The 19,495-nt window shown below is 38.2% G+C and overlaps 1 protein-coding gene across 1 annotated transcript in view; it reads right to left on the reverse strand.

Moving 5' to 3' along the window:
- The window catches only part of ADGRG7 (adhesion G protein-coupled receptor G7), a 170,235-nt gene that overhangs the window by 51,627 nt on the left and 99,113 nt on the right, over positions 1 to 19,495 (reverse strand). Inside the window, exons 6-9 of the mRNA XM_042781644.1 lie at positions 18,789 to 18,794; positions 15,731 to 15,831; positions 3,310 to 3,449; positions 3,092 to 3,199 (exon numbers count right to left, since the gene is read on the reverse strand). Coding sequence (XP_042637578.1) covers positions 3,092 to 3,199; positions 3,310 to 3,449; positions 15,731 to 15,831; positions 18,789 to 18,794 — 355 coding nt within the window. The remainder of the gene's footprint in view (positions 1 to 3,091; positions 3,200 to 3,309; positions 3,450 to 15,730; positions 15,832 to 18,788; positions 18,795 to 19,495) is intronic.

Raw genomic sequence — 19,495 nt, forward strand, 5'->3', positions numbered from 1 at the left:
GTAGTGATACTGCCTCGGAAACCCAAAGAGGGGTTGCTATGAGTTGGGTCCGACTCCAAAGCACATAACAACAACAACTAGTTTGGAACAAAGGAGAGTATAGAAAACCAAAGCCTTAAGGGAGCAAAATAGTCCAAAGGACTAATGGATCACATGAACCACAGGCTGCACAATCCTGAGACAAGAACTAGATGGTGCAGCTACCATGACCACACTGACTGGGAACATAACACAGGGTCCCAAACAGAGCAGAGTTGAGGGAGGGAGCACAGTGAGGGGAATGTAGAACAAACAAATCAAATGCCACAAAAAAGACCAGACTTACTGGTCTTATAGAGACTGGAGGAACCCCATAGATTATGGCCCTAAGACATCCTTCTGACCTGGAATTGAAGCAATTCCTAAAGACCACTTTTCAGCCAAACAGTGTTGTTGTTGTTAGGTGCTGTCAAGTTAGCTCCAATTCATAGCAACAAATGAATACAACAAAATGAAACACTGCCCGGTCCTGCACAGCCTCACAATCCCCACCACACCTGAGCCCATCATTGCAGCCACTGTATCAATCCATCTCCTTGAGGGCCTCCCCCTTTTTTTGTTGACCCTCTACTTTTCCAAGCGTGATATGCTTCTCCAAGGAATGGTCCCTTTTGACAATATGACTAAAGTAGTTGAGACAAAGTCTGGCCATTCTCACTTCCAAGGCGCATTCTGGCTGCATTTTTCCAGGACAGATGTTTGTTCTTTTGGCAGTCCATGGTACTCTGAGTATTCTTTGCCAACACCTCAACTCAAAACCATCAACTCTTCTTTGTTCCTCCTTATTCATTGTCCAGCTCTCTGATACGCATATGAGGCAATTGAAAATACCATGACTTGGATTGGGTGGACTTTAGTCTTCAAAGAGATTATTTTTGCCCTTCAGAACTTTAAGGAGGTCTTTTGCAGCAGATTTGCCCAATGCAATAGCTCATCTGATGTCTTAACTGCTGCTTCCGTTGGTGTTGATTGTGGAACCAAGTAATATGAAATATTTAACAACTTCAATCTTTTTTCATTTATTGTGATGCTGCTTATTGGTCCAGTTGTGAGAATTTTTGTTTGCTTTATGTTGAGATGTAATCCATACTGCAGACTGTAGTCTTTAATCTTCATCAATAAGTGCTTCAAGTCATCCTCACTTTCAGCAAGCAAAGTTGTGTTGTCTGCATATTGCAGGTTGTTAATGAGTCTTTCTCCATTCCTGATGCCACATTTTTCTTGATATAGTCCAGCTTATTGGATTATTTGTTCAGCACACAGATTGAATAAGTATGGTGAAAGGGTACAATCCTGACACACTCCCTTCCTGATTTTAAACCATGGAGTATCCCCTTGTTCTGTTCGAACAACAGCGTCCTGGTCTGTGTACAGATTCCTCATGAGCACAATCAAATGTTCTGGAATTCCCATTCTTCTCAACCTTATCCATAATTTTCTATGACCCACACAGTCAAATGCTTTTGTATAGTCAATAAAACATAAGTAAACATTTTTCTGATATTCTTTGCTTTCAGCCAAGATCCTCTGACATCAGCAATGATATCCTTGTTCCACATCCTCTTCTGAATCCAGCTTGCATTTCTGGAAGTTCTCTGTCAATATAGTCTGCAACCATTTTTTAATTATCTTCAGCAAGATTTTACTTGCATGTGATGTTAACAGCCAAAACAATAAGACTTGTCAATTGTTATAAAATAAACAATAATATCTGACAGGAACATGTTTCTTAGAACAATCAATTAGATGAGATGAAAAGGATATTTGTTCAAAAGCAAAGATGAGATGGCAAGAAGGGATAGAAAATCAGGACAAAAGGAAATAGGGAAATCAGTGTGGAAATAGGGAGTGTGTTGACAATGCAACCAATGTCAGGAAACACTTTATGTACAAACTATTGAATTGGAAAAGAATGTGCTCTGTAAACTTTCACCTAAAGCACAATTAAAAAAAAAAATTTAATGAAATCCTTTACAACATCAGTATTTTCTCCATTTATCATGATGTCACTTAATGGTCCACTTGTGAATATTTTTTTCTTTATGTGAAGAAAAGTGCCTAAGGCATTTAACTGCTAACCAGAAGGCTGGCAGTTCAAACCCACCAGTCACTCTTCCTAAAGAAGACTGGGCAATGTACTTCCATGGTGATACCACCTCAGAAACCCAAGGCGGGGTCTCTATGAATTGGATCCAAGTCAATGGGCAGTGAGTTTGGTTTTTTTTTTTTTTTTTGGTAGACTGAGGTGTAATGCATGCTGAAGGCTGTAGTCTTTGCTCTTCGTCAGTAAATGCTTCAAGTCCTCTTCACTTTCAGCAAGCAAGGTTGTGCCATATGCTTATTGCAGATTGTTAATAATTCTTTCTCAAATCCTGATGCCACACTCTTCTTCATATAGTCCAGTTTCTTAGTTTAATTCCTCCACACACAGATTGAATAAATATAATGAAAGGACACAATCCTGACACAAACCTTTCCTCATCTTAAATCATGCAGTCTTTTGTTTTATTTTTTGAGACTTTAAAAAGTACAACCATTTCACGTTAGATATGAAAACTTCTAAAGGGCCACATGCAAGAAGACAGGGTGCTGTTGGTGTGCATCACATTAGAGACATTTAAAAAAATGCTTCTAGTAAATAAATAAGGACTGAGCCAATTCCATAAAATATTCCAAGGGAAGGGCCACAGGATAAGCCTGTGAGTTTCATGTAACTATGGGCAGAGCTTGTGGATTGAGTATTTTTTAAATGTATAAATGTAAGGCAGAACTGCTTTAGCAAGATTTTTGTATGAAAACAAGGTATGTGTCCATGACCTGAACATTTCAATTCTGCTACCCTCTGAAGTGCTAGTTTTGAAAAGAAAAAAGAAATTCTATGACTTCAGCTAGTAAAGGTGAGATTACCAAAATATGTAAGAGGTCAAACTATACAAATATAAATTATTTAGTGTGAAATTAAGTAAACATTCCTCCTAACCTGAGTGAATTTTAAATGATCACTTCTACGAATTTGAGTGTATTTTTTAATTTAACAAAGTTTGAGACTCACGTTGACTGGCATTGAGAAAGATCTGAAGCTCAATCTTATCATCTGGTTTCAGACCATCTGCTGCTTTATTTACTGCCGTTGAATCATAAGTTAGAGAATTGCTAGATTCTATAAGAAGGAGAAAGTAGAATTTTAAAAGTCATTTAAAAATCATTTTCATGAGTAGAACATTACTCATGGCTGTAACTGAATGAGCTCTGCTATTTCAAACAGTTTACCTTTGAACACAGAAAAGAGAACATTTGCAGACCCTTTAGTGTCTTCGGAAGACAAAGTAACAGATTGTATTGCTATATTAGGTTCCACCACTGATGAGTCCTCCAAAGACAAAGAATAAGTTTCCACTTGCTCAATAAGCCTGCAAATGATGAAACATATTTTAAAGATTTGGTCATAATATTAGAGGTGAGTTTTCTCTCCCACAGTCCAGTAGGATGACATGACCCTCAGAACTCATGAGGTAACAGCAACTTTAGCACAATCACCTCACATTAATTGATTTTCTTTCCCAGATTCTTTCTTTGTTATATATACTTTTTTTTTTTTTTTTTTTTAATTCTAGTAAACTGTTCCCACTGAAGGGCTACCTTGGATGTAGATGCTAGAAAACTGGAACTCAAGAATAACACATTTCCCAATGGAAATACATAGTCTTTATATAGAAGAATGAGGCTGCCACCCACCTTTGGCCAGACATGAACTTAAAGTTGTTTCTCTAGTGATAGGAATCAATTTCCACTTATTCAACTCCCTCCCCTCACCTGAATCCTATGGAGTCAAAAGCATCCGTTACAGGTTTAATTGAGTTCCCCTAAAAGGTGTGGAAGTCCTAAACTCTGGTCCTGTGAATGTGACTTATTTGGAAAAGAGTCTTTGCAGATGTGATTAGTTAACATGAGGTCCTATGGAGTATGTAGTAGGGTGGCCCCTAATCCAGTATGACTGGTGTCCTTATATAAAAAAATGAAGGGGCAGAGATAGATACATAAGGAGGAGGGCCATGTGCAGACAGAGTCACAGAATAGAATTATGTGGCAACAAGCCAAAGAATGCATGAGGCTCTGGGTCTTCTCTTAGAGCCTCCAGAGAAAGCTTGATCCTGCTTACACCTTGATTTTGAACTTCTAGCTTCCAGAACTGTGAAGAATAAATTTCTATTGTCTTAATCCACCCACTTTGTGGTAATTTGTTATGGCAGCCCTAGGAAACTATATCTCTTTGTAAATCAATTCCTGAGGCTTTATTTCAGATGGAACCAAGAAGAACAGAGCTTTGAGTTCACTATCTCAGCTACTGACTAAACACTAGAAATCTACATAATGTTCTTTTCTTTGGCTAAGTTCAAAGACAGACTTGCTGAAAGCTGGGAGAGTGTGGGGAAAATCTGTCAATTCAGTGTAGTCCAAAGAAAAGCCATAAGACCTTAGGTTTTTCTTGTTTCCTCTAAGAAATCTGTGCCCTATTTCTGTTCTTGGCAAAATGAAACTTTTATGTTTAGAATAATTTTCCTAGAAATGAAATTATTTCATGAAAATGTAGTTGTTCTGTATTCTAAATCCTTATTTCTTCCACTAAAATATATTTTCTTTTTCCAAGTGAGGTAAAAAAGAGATAAAAATAATTAAGAATTGCTTTATGAAGAAAATGTGATAGACATATATAATGAAACATTCAAGTAGGCCTGTTTCATATGTTTTCATTTCATAACACCATTATCTGAGTTTTCAGCAGTTCAAACTGGATAATTTTTCATTCTGGTATACAAAAGGTCACCATGAGCGAGACCTAACTTGATGACAACTAATAATACGTCCCACTTAATAAAAATCACACACTAGAGCTACTTTGAAGAGAAGGCATACCTAATAAAAACAGCATTCATGCATCCATTTCACAAAATAATATCCGTTGACCACCTACTGACCACCTACTAAGTGGGAGCTCTGGTGACGTAGTGCCTAAGGCACTTGACTGCTAACCAGAAGACTGGCATTTCAAACCCACCAGCCACTCCTAGGAAGGAAGGTTGGGCAATCTACTTCCATAGTTATACTGCCTCGGAAACCCAAGGAGGGGTCGCTATGAGTCGGGTCCAACTCAATGACCCACAACAACAACAACAACACCTACTAAGTTGTTAATACCCTTAGAACACTGAGAATACATGGAGGAGCTCCCTCAGACATTCATAGGTTAAAGAGAAAGATGTGCTAGATATATGTTCCATGTCCATGTGTGTTCCATGTTCAAAACCACTTTTAAACACCTGCTGTACCCACAGTGCCTTTGAGACCATTGTTCTGTCATATGATTCTTCTCTCCTCTTGCCATAATTAACTGGATTCGAGATGGGCACCTGACCTGAGGGTAACCAATCCTGAGTGTATCAATCAACCCAGTACAAATGACTGGAAGAAGCAATTAGATTCTTTCACTGGAAAGAATTTTCCAGTTAGTATAGGAATTACATCAGGAAAGTCATGATTTAGAGGAGGCCAGAGAGTCATTATAGTATGAACAGGATTTATGAGAGAGCAGAAATGAAAAGAGGAAACAACTATTACTGAATCATGTTATAAAGATGATAACTAACCAATACTTCCTTATATATAAATCAGATATTATGCTATGCTAGTGATTTCCACACATTATTTCATTTGAGCCTCACAAGTATCCTAACATGGTATATCCCAATATTTTCCTCATTTTACATTAAAAACTATGAGTCTCAGATATTAAACAGTTTTTGACTAAAATCATGTGGCCACTAAGTGATAAAACTAGATAGGGTTTGAACCCAGGCTTGTCTGACTCCATAGGCTATGGGTACAAACTAGCCTGCTGAAATCTCAAAAGGGGATTTGAATTCAAAGCCATCTCCCCGTACCAGTGTCCACAGAGTCCAGCTGTATTATGTGCCTGTTCTTGGGTTACCATGAGCTCCTATATGCCTCCTTACAATAAACCCCTGTTTGGTGGATATAACTTGAGTAAGTCTCTTGTAACCAAAGAAAGCTTCCTGGAATGTAAATACTACCAGAAATGTGAAATGTAAATGTACATTATGTTGTTTACCAAAGCTAGGTAAACAAGAACAATCATAAATCTGAATGTGGCAGCAATGTTTTGAAGGGCTCAGCTTTTGCTGATCAATGGCTATTAAAAATAGAGAAATGAAGTCCTAAACTCATTGATTGTACTGAACTGCCCTTCTCAGCAGAGTCCTTTCCCTTGGGTACAGAGATTCACCCATTTTAACATTCTGTAGAAGCAAGGCAGCAGGATACAGACCCAGAACATATTCCTGAGGAAGAAGCAGCACTGGAACTCCCTGATAAGGAGTTCAAAAGAATTATATTCCAATACTTTCCACAGATTGAGAGACAGATCAAGCAAAACACTGATAAAATTAAGGAAAACACAGACAAAACGTAGAACAATTTCAGAAGACAATATAAGAACAAAATGACAAAATAAATGAAAAATTGCAAATGATACAAAATCTACAGATACAAATCCAGAAGATTAATACTAAATTTTCAGAAATAGATAACACATTGAAAGGGCAAAGGAGTAGAATTGAATCAATGGAAGACAGAATTAGAGGTTTGAAAACAAATACCTAAATACTTCTTTGGAAAAGGATTAATCAGAAAAAAAAGATCAAAGCAAAATGAAGAAAGCCTAAAATTCATGTGGGATACCATCAGAAGGAATAACCTATGTGTAATCAGAATTCCAGGACAGGAAGAGACAAATAAAACCACAGAGAAAATAGTGGAAGATTTGTTGGAAGAGAATTTCCCTGATATGATGAAAGATAAGAATATATCCATTCAGGAAGTCCAACGAACACCAAACAGGATACACCCCAAAAGAAAATCACCAAGACATATCATAATCAAACTCTCCAAAACCAAAGAAAAAGAAAGAATCCTGAAAGCAGCATGAGGAAAAAAAAAAAGTTACCTACAAAGCACAAAAAGAAGACCAAGCTCTGATTTCTCAGAAGAAACCAAGCAGGTGAGAAGGCAATGGGTATATATAAAATCCTGAAACAGAAAAATTTCCAACTAAGAATTATATACCCAGCAAAACTGTCCATTACATATGATGGTGAAATTCGGGCATTTCCAGGTAAGTAGAAATTAAGGGAATTTGTTAAAATCAGACCAATCTTACAAGAAATGCTAACAGGAGTCCTTTGGACAGAGAATCGATAACAGCAAACAAAAACTGACCACTAACACACATGATGACATAACCCAGAAACCAACCCAGTTATGAAAGTATCCAAAGTAAAATAAGCTACAAGATTATAAACAGGTAACCAGAGATATCAATTGGCAAATGAAGACAACTACAAATCAAAAAGAGGGAAAAAATAGTGTAGTTACAGAGCTTCTAAATGGTAAGGAAATCAGAGAGTTGCAAAATAGAATGGACTATTCTAAACTTGGGGAGAAAATTATAAATCACAGGGTAACCTCAAAGAAAAATGATAAACCTTCACATCTGTTTTGGTTAGCTAATGCCACTCTGACAGGAATATACCACGAATAGGGTGGCTTTAACAAACAGGAGTTTATTCTTTCACAGTTTGGAGGCTTGAAGTCTCAGTTCAAAGTGTCAAGCTCTAGGGGCTGGGTGAAAGCTCCTCAAAATTGCAGTTCAACTCTGCCTTCTGCTCCTAGCCCACTGAAGCTGGAGGCTTTTCTTCACTTAGACAGCTGCTGGCTGCTGAGGCTGACATGCCCAAGATTGGCAAATAAGAAGGCAAAGTCCCAATATTACCAAACAACATGGCAGACTACTAGCTCAAGTCCAGATGAAGTCCTAAAATCAGCAGGGCATGGCAGGTTGTTGTACAACAACTTGGCTGCATGCAGGGTTGAAGAATGCCATAAACTAGAGACTGTTCCCCAAGGCTTTTCCTTATATACAGGAAGCAGACCACATCTCTAAGGCAGCTACTCAGCTGCTCACAGTCAATTCTACCATGGAGTTGATTACCAGTCTCAGCATGGGCAATACTATATCCAGCTGCCCAGCCATTCAACCAGGCCCAGCCAAGTTGACACACAAACTTAACTACCACAGCATCACAACAAAAAAGAGGACTCAATTAAAAAACTAACTCACTGCTGTCGAGTCAGATCCAACCCCTCCTTGGGTTTCTGAGGCAGAATCACTAGGGAAGTAGATTCCCCAACCTTCCTTCCAAGGAATGGCTGGCATGTTTGAACCTCCAGCCTTCTGGTTAGCAGTCAAATGCCTTAGGCACTATGCCACCAGAGCTCCCAAAACACAGGACAAGCACAAACATTTACAAATACTAAAACAACAGCAATGAAAGAAATGATAACAATATTCATAATCATAATGAGCTCAGCACAGAAAATTGTATGGAACAAAGAAATAAGCAACACCACAAAAAAACACATAACGAAATGACAGCAACCAATTCATACTTGCCAATAATTACAATGAATGTAAAAGGAATAAATGTACCATCCAAGAGACAGAGTGTTGCAGACTGGATAAGAAAATATAACCCATCAATATGCTGTCTACAAGAGACATACCTTAGACAGAAAGACAAAAAATAGACTAAAAATCAAAGGTTGGAAAAAGATACATCAAGCAAATGGCAACCAAAAAAAGAGCGGGAGTGGCATTATTAATTTCTGATAAAATTGACTTTAAGACAGAAACCACCATAAGAGATAAGGAAGGACATTACATAGTGATTAAAGGATCAATTGACCAAGAGGACATAACAATAATAAATATCTATGTACCCAGTGAAAGACCCCCAAAATACATAAATAAGAATTTAACAGAATTGAAAAGACAAATAGATGATTCCACAGTCATAGTAGGAGACTTTAATACACCACTTTCAACAAAAGATAGAACAACTGGAAAGAAACTCAATAAAGATGTAGAAGAACTAAACAATACAATTCACCAACTTGACCTATGGACATCTACAGAGCACTTCACTTAACAACAGCACAATGTACATTCTTTTCCAGTGCACATGGGATATTCTCCATAATAGACCAGATGTTAGGTCATAAAGCCAGCCTTAATAAATTTAAAAACATTGAAATACTGTGAAGTACCTTCTCAGATCACAATGCTACAAAATTAGAAATCAAAAATAGGAAGATCAATAGAAACAGAGTGAACACATGGAAGCTGAATAACAACCTTTTTAAAAATGACTAGGTAATAGAAGAAAAAAAATGAAATTAAAAGTTTTTTGAATCAAATGAGAATGAAAACACAACATACCAAAAACTTGAGGCTTTGAACTGCCAGCCTTCTGGTTAGCAGTCAAATGCCTTAGACACTACGCCACCAGAGCTCCTAGTAGAATAATAATAAAAATAAAAAATAAATTGAAAAAAGAGAGAGAATTAAAACATTTCTTGAATCAAACAAGAATGAAAACACAACATACCAAAAACTTTAGACACAGCAAAAACAATTATGAGAGGCCAATTTATAGCAATAAATACACACATTAAAAAAGAGGATAGAGCTAAAATCAACACTTTAATCCAACATCTCCAACAATTAGAAAAAGAGCAGCTAAAAAAGCCTATAGTCACCAGAAGAAAAGAAATAATAAAGATTTGAGCAGAAATAAACAGAAAATAGGAAGACAACAGAAAAAAAATCAGCAAGACTAGAAGTTGGTTTTTTGAAAAGACTAATAAAATTTTGACAAACCACTGGCAAGTTTAACAAAGGAAAAGAGGGAGAAAATGCTAATAACACAAATAAGAAATGAATTGGGTGACATCACAACAGAACCAACTAAAATAAAAAGGATAATATCAGGATACATGAAGAACTGTACTCCGAAAAATTTGAAAATCTAGAAGAAATGGACAGATTTGTAGAAACATACAACTTACCTAAACTAACACAGACTGAGGTGGAAATGTTCAACAGAGCCATAACAAAAGAAGAAATTGAGACGGTCATAAAAAATTACCAACAACAAAAAAGCCCTGGCCCAGATGGTACACCAGACAATTCTACCAAACGTTCAGAGAACTGACACCAATCCTACACAAACTATTCCAGAACACAGAAAAGGATGGAATCCTCCCAAATTCATTTTAGGCCGCAAAGCATAATCCTGATACCAAAACTGGTCAAAGACATCACTAAAAGGGAAAACTACATACCCATATCCCTGATGAGTCTAGATGCAACAGTCTTCAACAGAATTTTAGCCAATAGTCTCCAACAACCTACCAAAAACATACATTATGACCAGGTATGCAAGTGGGGTTCATACCAGGTATGCAAGCATGGTTCAACATTAGAAAAACAATCAACATCATTCATCGTGTAAATAAAACAATGGAAAAGAACCATGTGATCATATCAATCAATGCAGAAAAGGCATTTGATAGATTCAGCTGAGGCTATTCTTACACAGATACCAGTGATTCAAAATACCCGCAATCCTAATAGAAACAACAGATGATAGACATAGAGTGATTCCTCACAGACAGCCAGACACTGTGGAAGAGAGAGCCAATTGATCTATCGACTCAGGACTATAGTACTGGGAGACACCAGACTCGATTGGCACAACAAAATACATAAAAAATCTTGTTCCACAACCTACGTTAGTGAGTAGCGACTGGGGTCTTAAAAGCTTTCAAGCAGCCATCTAAGATGCAGCTAATGGTCTCCTACCATCGGAAGCGAAGAACAGTGCAAAAAACCAAGGGTATTTGAAAGCAGTCAGTCCTAGGACATCATGGACCTTGAGATCAGAAGAACCAGTTGGTGCCTGGCTACCAGTGCCAACCACTCAGGAAAGGATCAAAACTGGAGATCCTGGATAGAGTGTGTGTGGGGGAACATGGAACAAAATAAAAAAACACAATAATGACCAGAATTATTGGTCAGATGGACTCTGGTGGGACCCCCAAGATTATGGCATTAGGATACATTTCAGGCCTGGCCTAAAACTCAATGCCAGGAGCTGGCTCTCAGCCCAGTAGTAAATAAGACGTACACACAGACCACTCAACCCAGAGTGATGCACCCACATACTCTATAGAGATGCATCCCTTGCAGCAATCAGCCACAGGGCACCAGAGGGGCACACGGAGGAAATGCAGGGCACACAGGAGTGCACAACTATAAGGGGAATAGAGGTGGGGGGCTACCGGGAAGGGAGGGGAGGAGAGTGGGTTAGGGTTGGGGAGTGAAACCAAATGGACACAAAATCTTGAGTGTAAAACAAACTATGCTCTGTAAATTTGCACCTAAAGCACATAAGCACATAACAAAAATCCAACACCCATTCCTGATTTAAAAAAAAAAAAAACTCCACAAAATAGGAATAGAAGGGATATTCCTCAACATAACAAAGGGCACATATGCAAAACCAACAGCCAACACTACTCTCAATGGAGAGAAACTAAAACCATTCTCATTGCTAACAGGAACCAGACAAGCATACCCTCTATTACCACTTCTATTCAACATTGTTTTGGAAGTCTAGTCATGTCAATAAGGCAAGAAAGGGAAATCAAAGGCATCCAAATTGGTAAGGAAGAAGTCAAACTGTCCCTGTCTGCTGATGATATGATTCTATACCTAGAAAACCCAAGAAACTCAGCAAAGAAATGACTGAAACTAACTGAGAAATTTAGCATAGTAGCAGGATACAAGATCAACATACAAATATCATTTGGACTCCTCTACACCAGCAAAGAGATTGCTGAGAAAGAAATAAGGAAATCAAAACCATTTAAAATATCTACCAAAAAATAAAATAAAATATTTGTGAATAAATCTTACCAGGGATACAAGTGACCTGTACAAAGACAAGTACAAAAGACTACTTCAGAAACCATAAGAGATCTACATAAATGGAAGAACATCCCATGATCGTGGATAGGAAGATTGAACATTGTGAAAATGTCAATTCTACCCAAAGCAATCTATACATTCAATGCAATCCCAATGCAGATCCCATCAACATTATTTAAGGATATGGAAAAACCTATCACTAATTTTGTATGCAAAATAAGGTGCTTGCGCCCACCAAGAGGGTTGGACAGCTTGTTGCTGAGGCAATAAGGCACATGGGATGTCTGTGGAGGTTGGACCATGCAAATAAGGAATCCTAAAAAGGGGATTATTCTGTTTTGCCATTCCTATAGACTTAAAAGAGAGTCTGTCCCAGATTAGAGAGGGAACCTTATTATCATTGAGAAGGAAGAGCTGGGAGTGAAGCACATCATTTGGTCCTAGAGTCCCTGTGCTGAGAACTTCCTGGACCCAGGAGACAGAGAGAGTTAAAACACTGCAGATAGCGAGAAGCAGCAGCAAATATGGCAGGGAAACGGCAGCAGCAGAACCAAGAGACTGATGTGAGACAGCATGGAGGTCTTTCTTGGCCCACTGAGCAAGGCAGCTGTCATGAGCATGCCAATCCACAGAGTGAAAGAGCTGAGTGCCTTCAGACAGGAGGCTTCCTGGTAGAGTAGGGTGCCTCTGGACACTTGTTGACAGAGCTAGGCTTGCTGACCCATGCAGAGAGCAAGAGAGCTGGATCTTTGGGCAAAAGCCTTCCTATCAGAGTAGGGTGCCTCTGGGAACTTAATCGTAGGAGCTAAAGAGCTTTGTAACACTTGCCTGAGTAGGGCAGAGGCCACACCCAAGTAGGGCCAAGGGCCAAAAACCCAGAGAGAAGGCCTATCCCGAAGGGGCTGAAAGAAGCCGTGTGTTGCTGAGAGGAACTGACAGTGCTGTCCTTCAGTGAGAAAGGGAGACTTTGCCTTTATGCTTCCTGATCCAAATACTGAATTGTATGTAGCCTGTTGATTCTGATCCTGATACTTCTCATAATCATGAGTATTGTCTGTGAGTTCTATGTAGCCATTGCAAAAAACTACAGAACCCAGCAAAGAAGTAGAGAGTGCTGTAAGAGGGACAGCTGGTGTCTGAACTGGTAAAAGACTGGAGAGAGGAGGTATGTTTGACCTCCACCTCATAGGAAACTCCTTTAGGCAGATGCTATTGATGGTGATTCTCTCTCCCCCTTGTGAAGTCAGGCAAAGAGGTCAGATGCTGCCGCACCATTTTTCCAATTAAACAAAAGGTTTGTGATCCAAACCCAGTCAGAAGTACCTTTTTACCAAGAAGACAGACTTGGTAATCTGCTTCCAAAAACTCATATCCTTGAAGAAGACTGTGTGGAGCAATTCTACTCTGCACAGAAGAGATCACCATGAGTTATAATCAACTCAACCGCAACTAACAACAATATACGATTTCACACTCCAATATGCTCTAATTTTAAGTTTTTATCCTCAAATCACCTCCTCTGAGCCACAGAAATCACACAGAATTACTTTGCCTCTAGTAAAAATTCATAATAGCTTTTCAGTAGAAAAAGACCCGATCCGCATGGTGATCTGTGACTTAATCAGCCAGATCTCACAACTTCTCTTTTCTCATAAAAAACACCCATCCTCCCCTTTTCCTCTAACAGGACTCTGCAAACACAGAACCTCTAGGTCACAGTAGCTTTGGACCTCTATATTCACTGGGCCTCACAGCTACTTCCTTCTCACAGATACCCTTGTTTGGAAATGTGAGATGTTCACATTCCCAGTGAAGACAGGTCCAGAGTTCTTTTAAAATTTTAAGTCACAAAATACACCAGTTCAAGTATTGACACAACCTTTACCACTATCTCTCAGAATTATAATCTTCTGAATAATAAGATAAAAATAAAAATAAATTTTCAATAAAAATTGAAAAAGAAGAAAAAGAGCTTATGCAAAAGATCACATGGCAGAGGGTAAACTAATAGTTCTCAATTAGAATAATAGGCAGCCTAGAAATTCAGAGTCAGAAGAAGGGATTTAGTATGGTTATACCATTTCTCTACTTTGTGCTTTTGTGCTTTCTCTATTTTGAAGGCTCAAACCAAATAAATACTTGTTCTAATAATTAGAAAACTGGAAAATTACATTTAGGAATTTCCCTTAAGGAAATAATGTGCAAAGCAAATGAAAGCTTTGTCTAACCATAAAAAAACAAAAGCAAAAATACATACATGTATATATATACCGGAATGTTGATTGCTCATAATAGAAGCAATCTAAATGTCCAACAGGAAATTAGTTAAATAAAATTTGCTCATATTATGCAGTAATTTAAAATAATGATATAAATGTAGATGTATTTGTATTTAGATGTTTGCAATGTATTAAGTGATTAAAACAAGTTATAAATTAACATAATGTATATTTATATTGGAAGCTCAGGTTGTGTAGTGCCTAAGACATTTGACTGGTGGTTTAAACCCACCAACCATTCCTCAGAAGGAAGACTGGGCAATCTACTTCTGTATACTGGGAAATACTTCTGAGATACTGCCTTGGAAACCCAAGGAGGGGTTGCTATGAATCAGGATTGACTCAAAGGCAGTGAGTTTGGAGTGTGTGTTTTTTTTTTTTTTGTATATTTATATTTACAAGCACAAATAGAGGGGACCATCTGGAAAATATAAATGAAAAACCAAACCAAACTCTCCTTGGGTTTCCAAGGCAGTATCTCTAGGGAAAAAGATTACCCAACCTTCCTTCAAGGAGTGGATGGTGGGTTTGAACCACCAGCCTTCTGGTTAGCAATCAAATGCCTTAGGCACTAGGCCACCAGAGCTCCCATATGCCACTAGAGCTCCTGTGCGCCACCAGAGCTCCTAGAAATCATATACCAACAGTTTATTCTCATCTATATATTTTCTTATTATTATATAATGACCATACATACTTACTTAAATTTTAGAAGAGTTTAGAAAACTGTACATAAAGTTAACAAAAACCAAGAAATGCAATGAATCTCAGTGAAGAGCCTCTACGAATAAAGTACATGAGTTTTAGCACAAACATAAACCAAAAAATCCAGAAAACAGGTTTGTTTGTTTGTTTTTTCCAAAATAGCCTTGGGGAAGCTGAAGAAAGCTTAATTAAAATAAACTAGAGCCTTGGGAGGAGAGAGCTGACCTGCAAGCATGAGGTTGGCAGGATGTCCTGCCAAGTTATGCTGAAAGGGGCCGGAGGAGCTCCCTAGTCAGTCTCAAGGTTGCTTCTTGGCATGTCAGATTAAGGCTTGAAAAACAAGTTCTGATCTAAAGTATCCCAGTTATTCTCTATCCCATATGAGCATCCCCAAAACAAGAAGTTAACAAAAATCACCCCGTCTAGGAACTGATTGGTTATTTGCTGTCGAGGTGATTTCAAGTCATGGTGATGTCATGTGTTACAGGGTAGATGTGCTCCATAGAGTTTTCTTGGCTGTAATCATTACAGAAGCAGACCACCAGGCCTTTCTTCCTAAGTACTGTCAAGTATGTACATACTGAAAACCTTTAGGTTAGCAGTTGAGCACAAACCATTTCTGCTACCCTGGAACTTTACTGACAGAAGAGAAAGTAGATGAAAAGCCAAGGCTTTCGTCTGCACTCCAGACAAATCAGTCAGTATATCCGTGAGAGAAATACAGACACCTTCATTAAGCTTTAACATAGGAAAATAAATACCATTTTGCAAAGTTTTCTTCCCAAATTGAAATTATGCTTACGTTTTAAAGGTATTATTCTGATCAGTAGCAGCAGCTATTTGAAAAACTTCTTCATTGGCATCTAGAAGCTGACTCACTGTTGTTACAGCAAGTTCTTTTGCCTGTCAAGGAAAAAGCACCATAGAACACACATCATACATTATCACCACCATCATCCTGAGCTATTGTAGTAGTAAGTGGCAACATTGGTATGGTAATCTAGGAATAAGTATTTTTCAAAATTAAATGCACATTTATTGGTCTATATAAGGTGGCAGAGAAAATAAAAATAAAGTGAAAATATAAATTGAGGCAGTCAGTTAGGAGACTTCGGTCTTTGAATGTGAGCTTCTGGCAAGGCCTTTCACAGAATATTCCCCTTATCCCCAAAAGCACAAAAGCAAAAGTCTCCATATAGAAGCAGAAACAAAATATGAAGAATACCAGGGCTGTGATTGTTAAAATATTACAATGCACAACAATTTGTATAATAGTATTACTTAAGAAAAGTCTTTCTAGGTTTTTTTACAACCAAAAAAAAAAAAAAAAAATCAGGGATATACCAGAGAAGTGATTTCTTCACCTTTAAAAACTATTTAACTGCCCTCTTTTGGGTGTTACTGCCCTTCTATCTTTATTGGCTAATTCTTCCATAGATTCCACAGATTTCCTGGTTGTTATTTTTCTCTTTCAATTCCATTTAATCTATTTTATGATTTGAAATCCACCTACTTTCCAAAGGACCTGGGGTGACATAAAATCTTTTTTGAGATAAGACTTTTAACAGGAATGGAACAAAAGACTTGATATTTTCAGACCATGCTGATACTCAACTGGATGACTCTGGGTCAGACTGTCCATGTTGGTGACATATAGCCATGCTTGACCAATGTCCAACCAGTACTGATTGGTAGATGTTGACTATTGTCCTATATTTCAGGTGCCATTATTTAGTAGATTATTTGAAATATAAACTAGGTTTAATATTTTTGCAAAGCTGAGATGAAAATGCAAATCTACTTGGTAGAAAGAGATCAAGTTTAAGACATCATATTCTAAAGTGAGTTCTTTGAAACGCCAGCTTTTTGGAATAGAAGAGAATTAACGTCAAATGTAACTGATAAACTTATTAATAAAGTGAAATAGACTAGCTTATTGACTTTCTGAAGATTTAACATGATAGCTGATTATGACTATCCCAAATTGGGAGCTCTGGTAGCATAGTGCCTAAGGCACTTGACTGCTAACCAGAAGGCTGGCGGTTCAAACCCACCAGCCACTCCTTGGAAGGAAGGTTGGGCAATCCTACTTCCGTAGTGATACTGCCTCAGAAACCCAAGGAGGGGTCACTATGAGTCGGGGCCGACTCGACGGCACATAACAACAACAACAACAAAGGTGAATATTTGAACAAGGAGCCCCTCTTTTCTCAATGTTGTTGTTAGGTGCCATGGAGATGTCTCTGACTCATAGCAACCCTATGCACAACACAACAAAACATAGCCAGGTCCCGCGCCAGTTCTTCAGTCCTTATTATACTTGAGCCCATCACCGCAGCCACTGTGTCAATCCATCTCGTTGAGGACTCTCCCCTCTTTCGTCGACCCTCCAAATTACCAAGCGTGACATCCTTCTCCAGGGAATGGTCTCTTCTGACAACATGGCCAAAGTAAGTGAGGCAAAGTCTGGCCATTCTGGCTTCCAAGAAGCATTTTGGCTACATTTCCTCCAGGAGAGATCTGTTAGCTCTATTAGCAGTCCATGGTACTTTCTGCATTCTTTGCCAGCACCACAACTCAAAAGCTTCAATTCTTCTTCAGTCTTCCTTATTCATTGTCTGGCTCTCAAATGCATATGAGGCAACAGGAAAATATCATGGCTTGTGTCAGGCATACCTTAGTCCTCAAGGAGACATCTTTGCTCCTCTGCACTTGAAAGAGGTCATTTGAGCCAACTTGCCAAGTGCTATACATTGTCTGATGTCCTACCTGCTGCTTCCATTGACGTTGATTATAGAACCAACTATTGTGAAGTCTTTGACAACTTCAATCTTTTCTCCATTTATCATGATACTGCTTATGGATCCAGTTGTAAGGATTTTTGTTTTCTTTATATTGAGATGTAATCCATACTGCAGAATGGATTCTTCAATCTTCATCATAAGTGCTTCAAGTCATCCTCACTTTCAGAAAGCAAAGTTGTGTTGACAGCAAATCGCAGGTTGTTAGTGATTCTTCCCCCAATCTTGATGCCACATTCTTCTTCATATAGCCCAGCTTTTCAGATTATTTACTCAGCATACAGATTGAATAAGTATGGGGAAAGGACACAACCCTGATGCACTCCCTTCTTGATTTTAAACCATGCAATGTCCCCTTGTTCTGTTCTAACAACAGTCTCCTGATCGATGCACAGGTTTTTCATGAGTCCAGTTAAGTGTTCTGGAATTCCCATTCTTCTCAATGTTATCCACAGTTTGTTATGATCCACACAATCAAATGATTTTGCATAGTCAATAAAACACAAGTAAACATCTTTCTGGTGTTCTTTGCTTTGAGCCAACATCCATCTGACAGCAGCAATGATATGTCTTTTCCATGTCCTCTTCTGAATCCAGCCTGCACTTCTGGAAGTTCTCTGTCATTATATTGCTGCAATTATTTTTGAATTATCTTCACTAAGATTTTACTTGCATGTGATATTAATGATATTGTTAGATAATTTTCACATTCTGTGCGATCACTTTCTTTGGAATGGGTACAAATATGGATTTCTTGCAGTCAGTTGGCCAGGTAGCTGTCTTCCAAATCTCTTGGCATAACCAAGTGAAGGCATCCATTGGTTGAAACATCCCAATGGTATTCTTTCAATTGCTGGTGCCTTGTTCTTTGCCAATTCCTTCAGTGCAGCTTTGACTTCTTCTTTCATTACCATTGGTTCTTGATCATATGCCACCACCTGAAATGAATAAACATCAACCAGTTCTTTTTGGTACAGTAATTCTGTGTATTGCTTCCATCTTCTTTTGATGTTTCCTGCATCATTCAATATTTTGCCCATAGTCTTTCAATATTGCAACTTGAGGCTGAAATTTTTTCCTCAGTTCTTTCAGCTTGAGAAATGCTGAGTGTGTTCTTCTCTTTTGGTTTTCTAACTCCAGGTCTTTGCACATATCATTTTAAATTACTACATATCATTACAAATTACTTTGTCTGCTTGAGCTGCTCTTTAAAATCTTCTGTTCAGCACTTTTATCTTGTCATTTCTTCCATTTGCTTTAGCTACTCTCTGCTCAAGGGCAAGTTTAGAGTCTCTTCTGACATCCATTTTTGTCTTTTCTTCTTTTCTCATCTGTTTAATGACCTCTTACTTTCTTCATGGATGATGTTCTTGATGACATCCTGTAATTCTTCTGATTTTCAGTCATTGGTGTTCAATGCATCAAATCTATTCTTTAGATGATCTTTAAATTCAGGAGAGATATATTCAAGGTCATATATTGGTTCTCATGGACTTGTTTTAATTTTCTTCAACTTCAAGTTGAACTTTCATGTGAGCAGTTAATGGTCTGTTCCACAATCAGCTCCTGGCCTAGTTTTGGCTGAAGATATTGAGCTTTTCCATCGTCTCTTGCCACAGATGCAATCAATATGATTCCTGTGTATTCCATCTGGCAAAGTCCATGTGTATAGCTGCCATTTGTTGAAAAAAGGTATTTGCAATGAATAAGTCATTGGTCTTGCAAAATTCTATCATGTGATCTCCAGCATTATTTCTGTCACCAAG

This window comes from Orycteropus afer, unplaced genomic scaffold (genome assembly GCF_000298275.1).
Source record: "Orycteropus afer afer isolate SDZICR_OR568_19922 unplaced genomic scaffold, OryAfe1.0 scaffold00143, whole genome shotgun sequence".
Classification (NCBI taxonomy): domain Eukaryota; kingdom Metazoa; phylum Chordata; class Mammalia; order Tubulidentata; family Orycteropodidae; genus Orycteropus; species Orycteropus afer.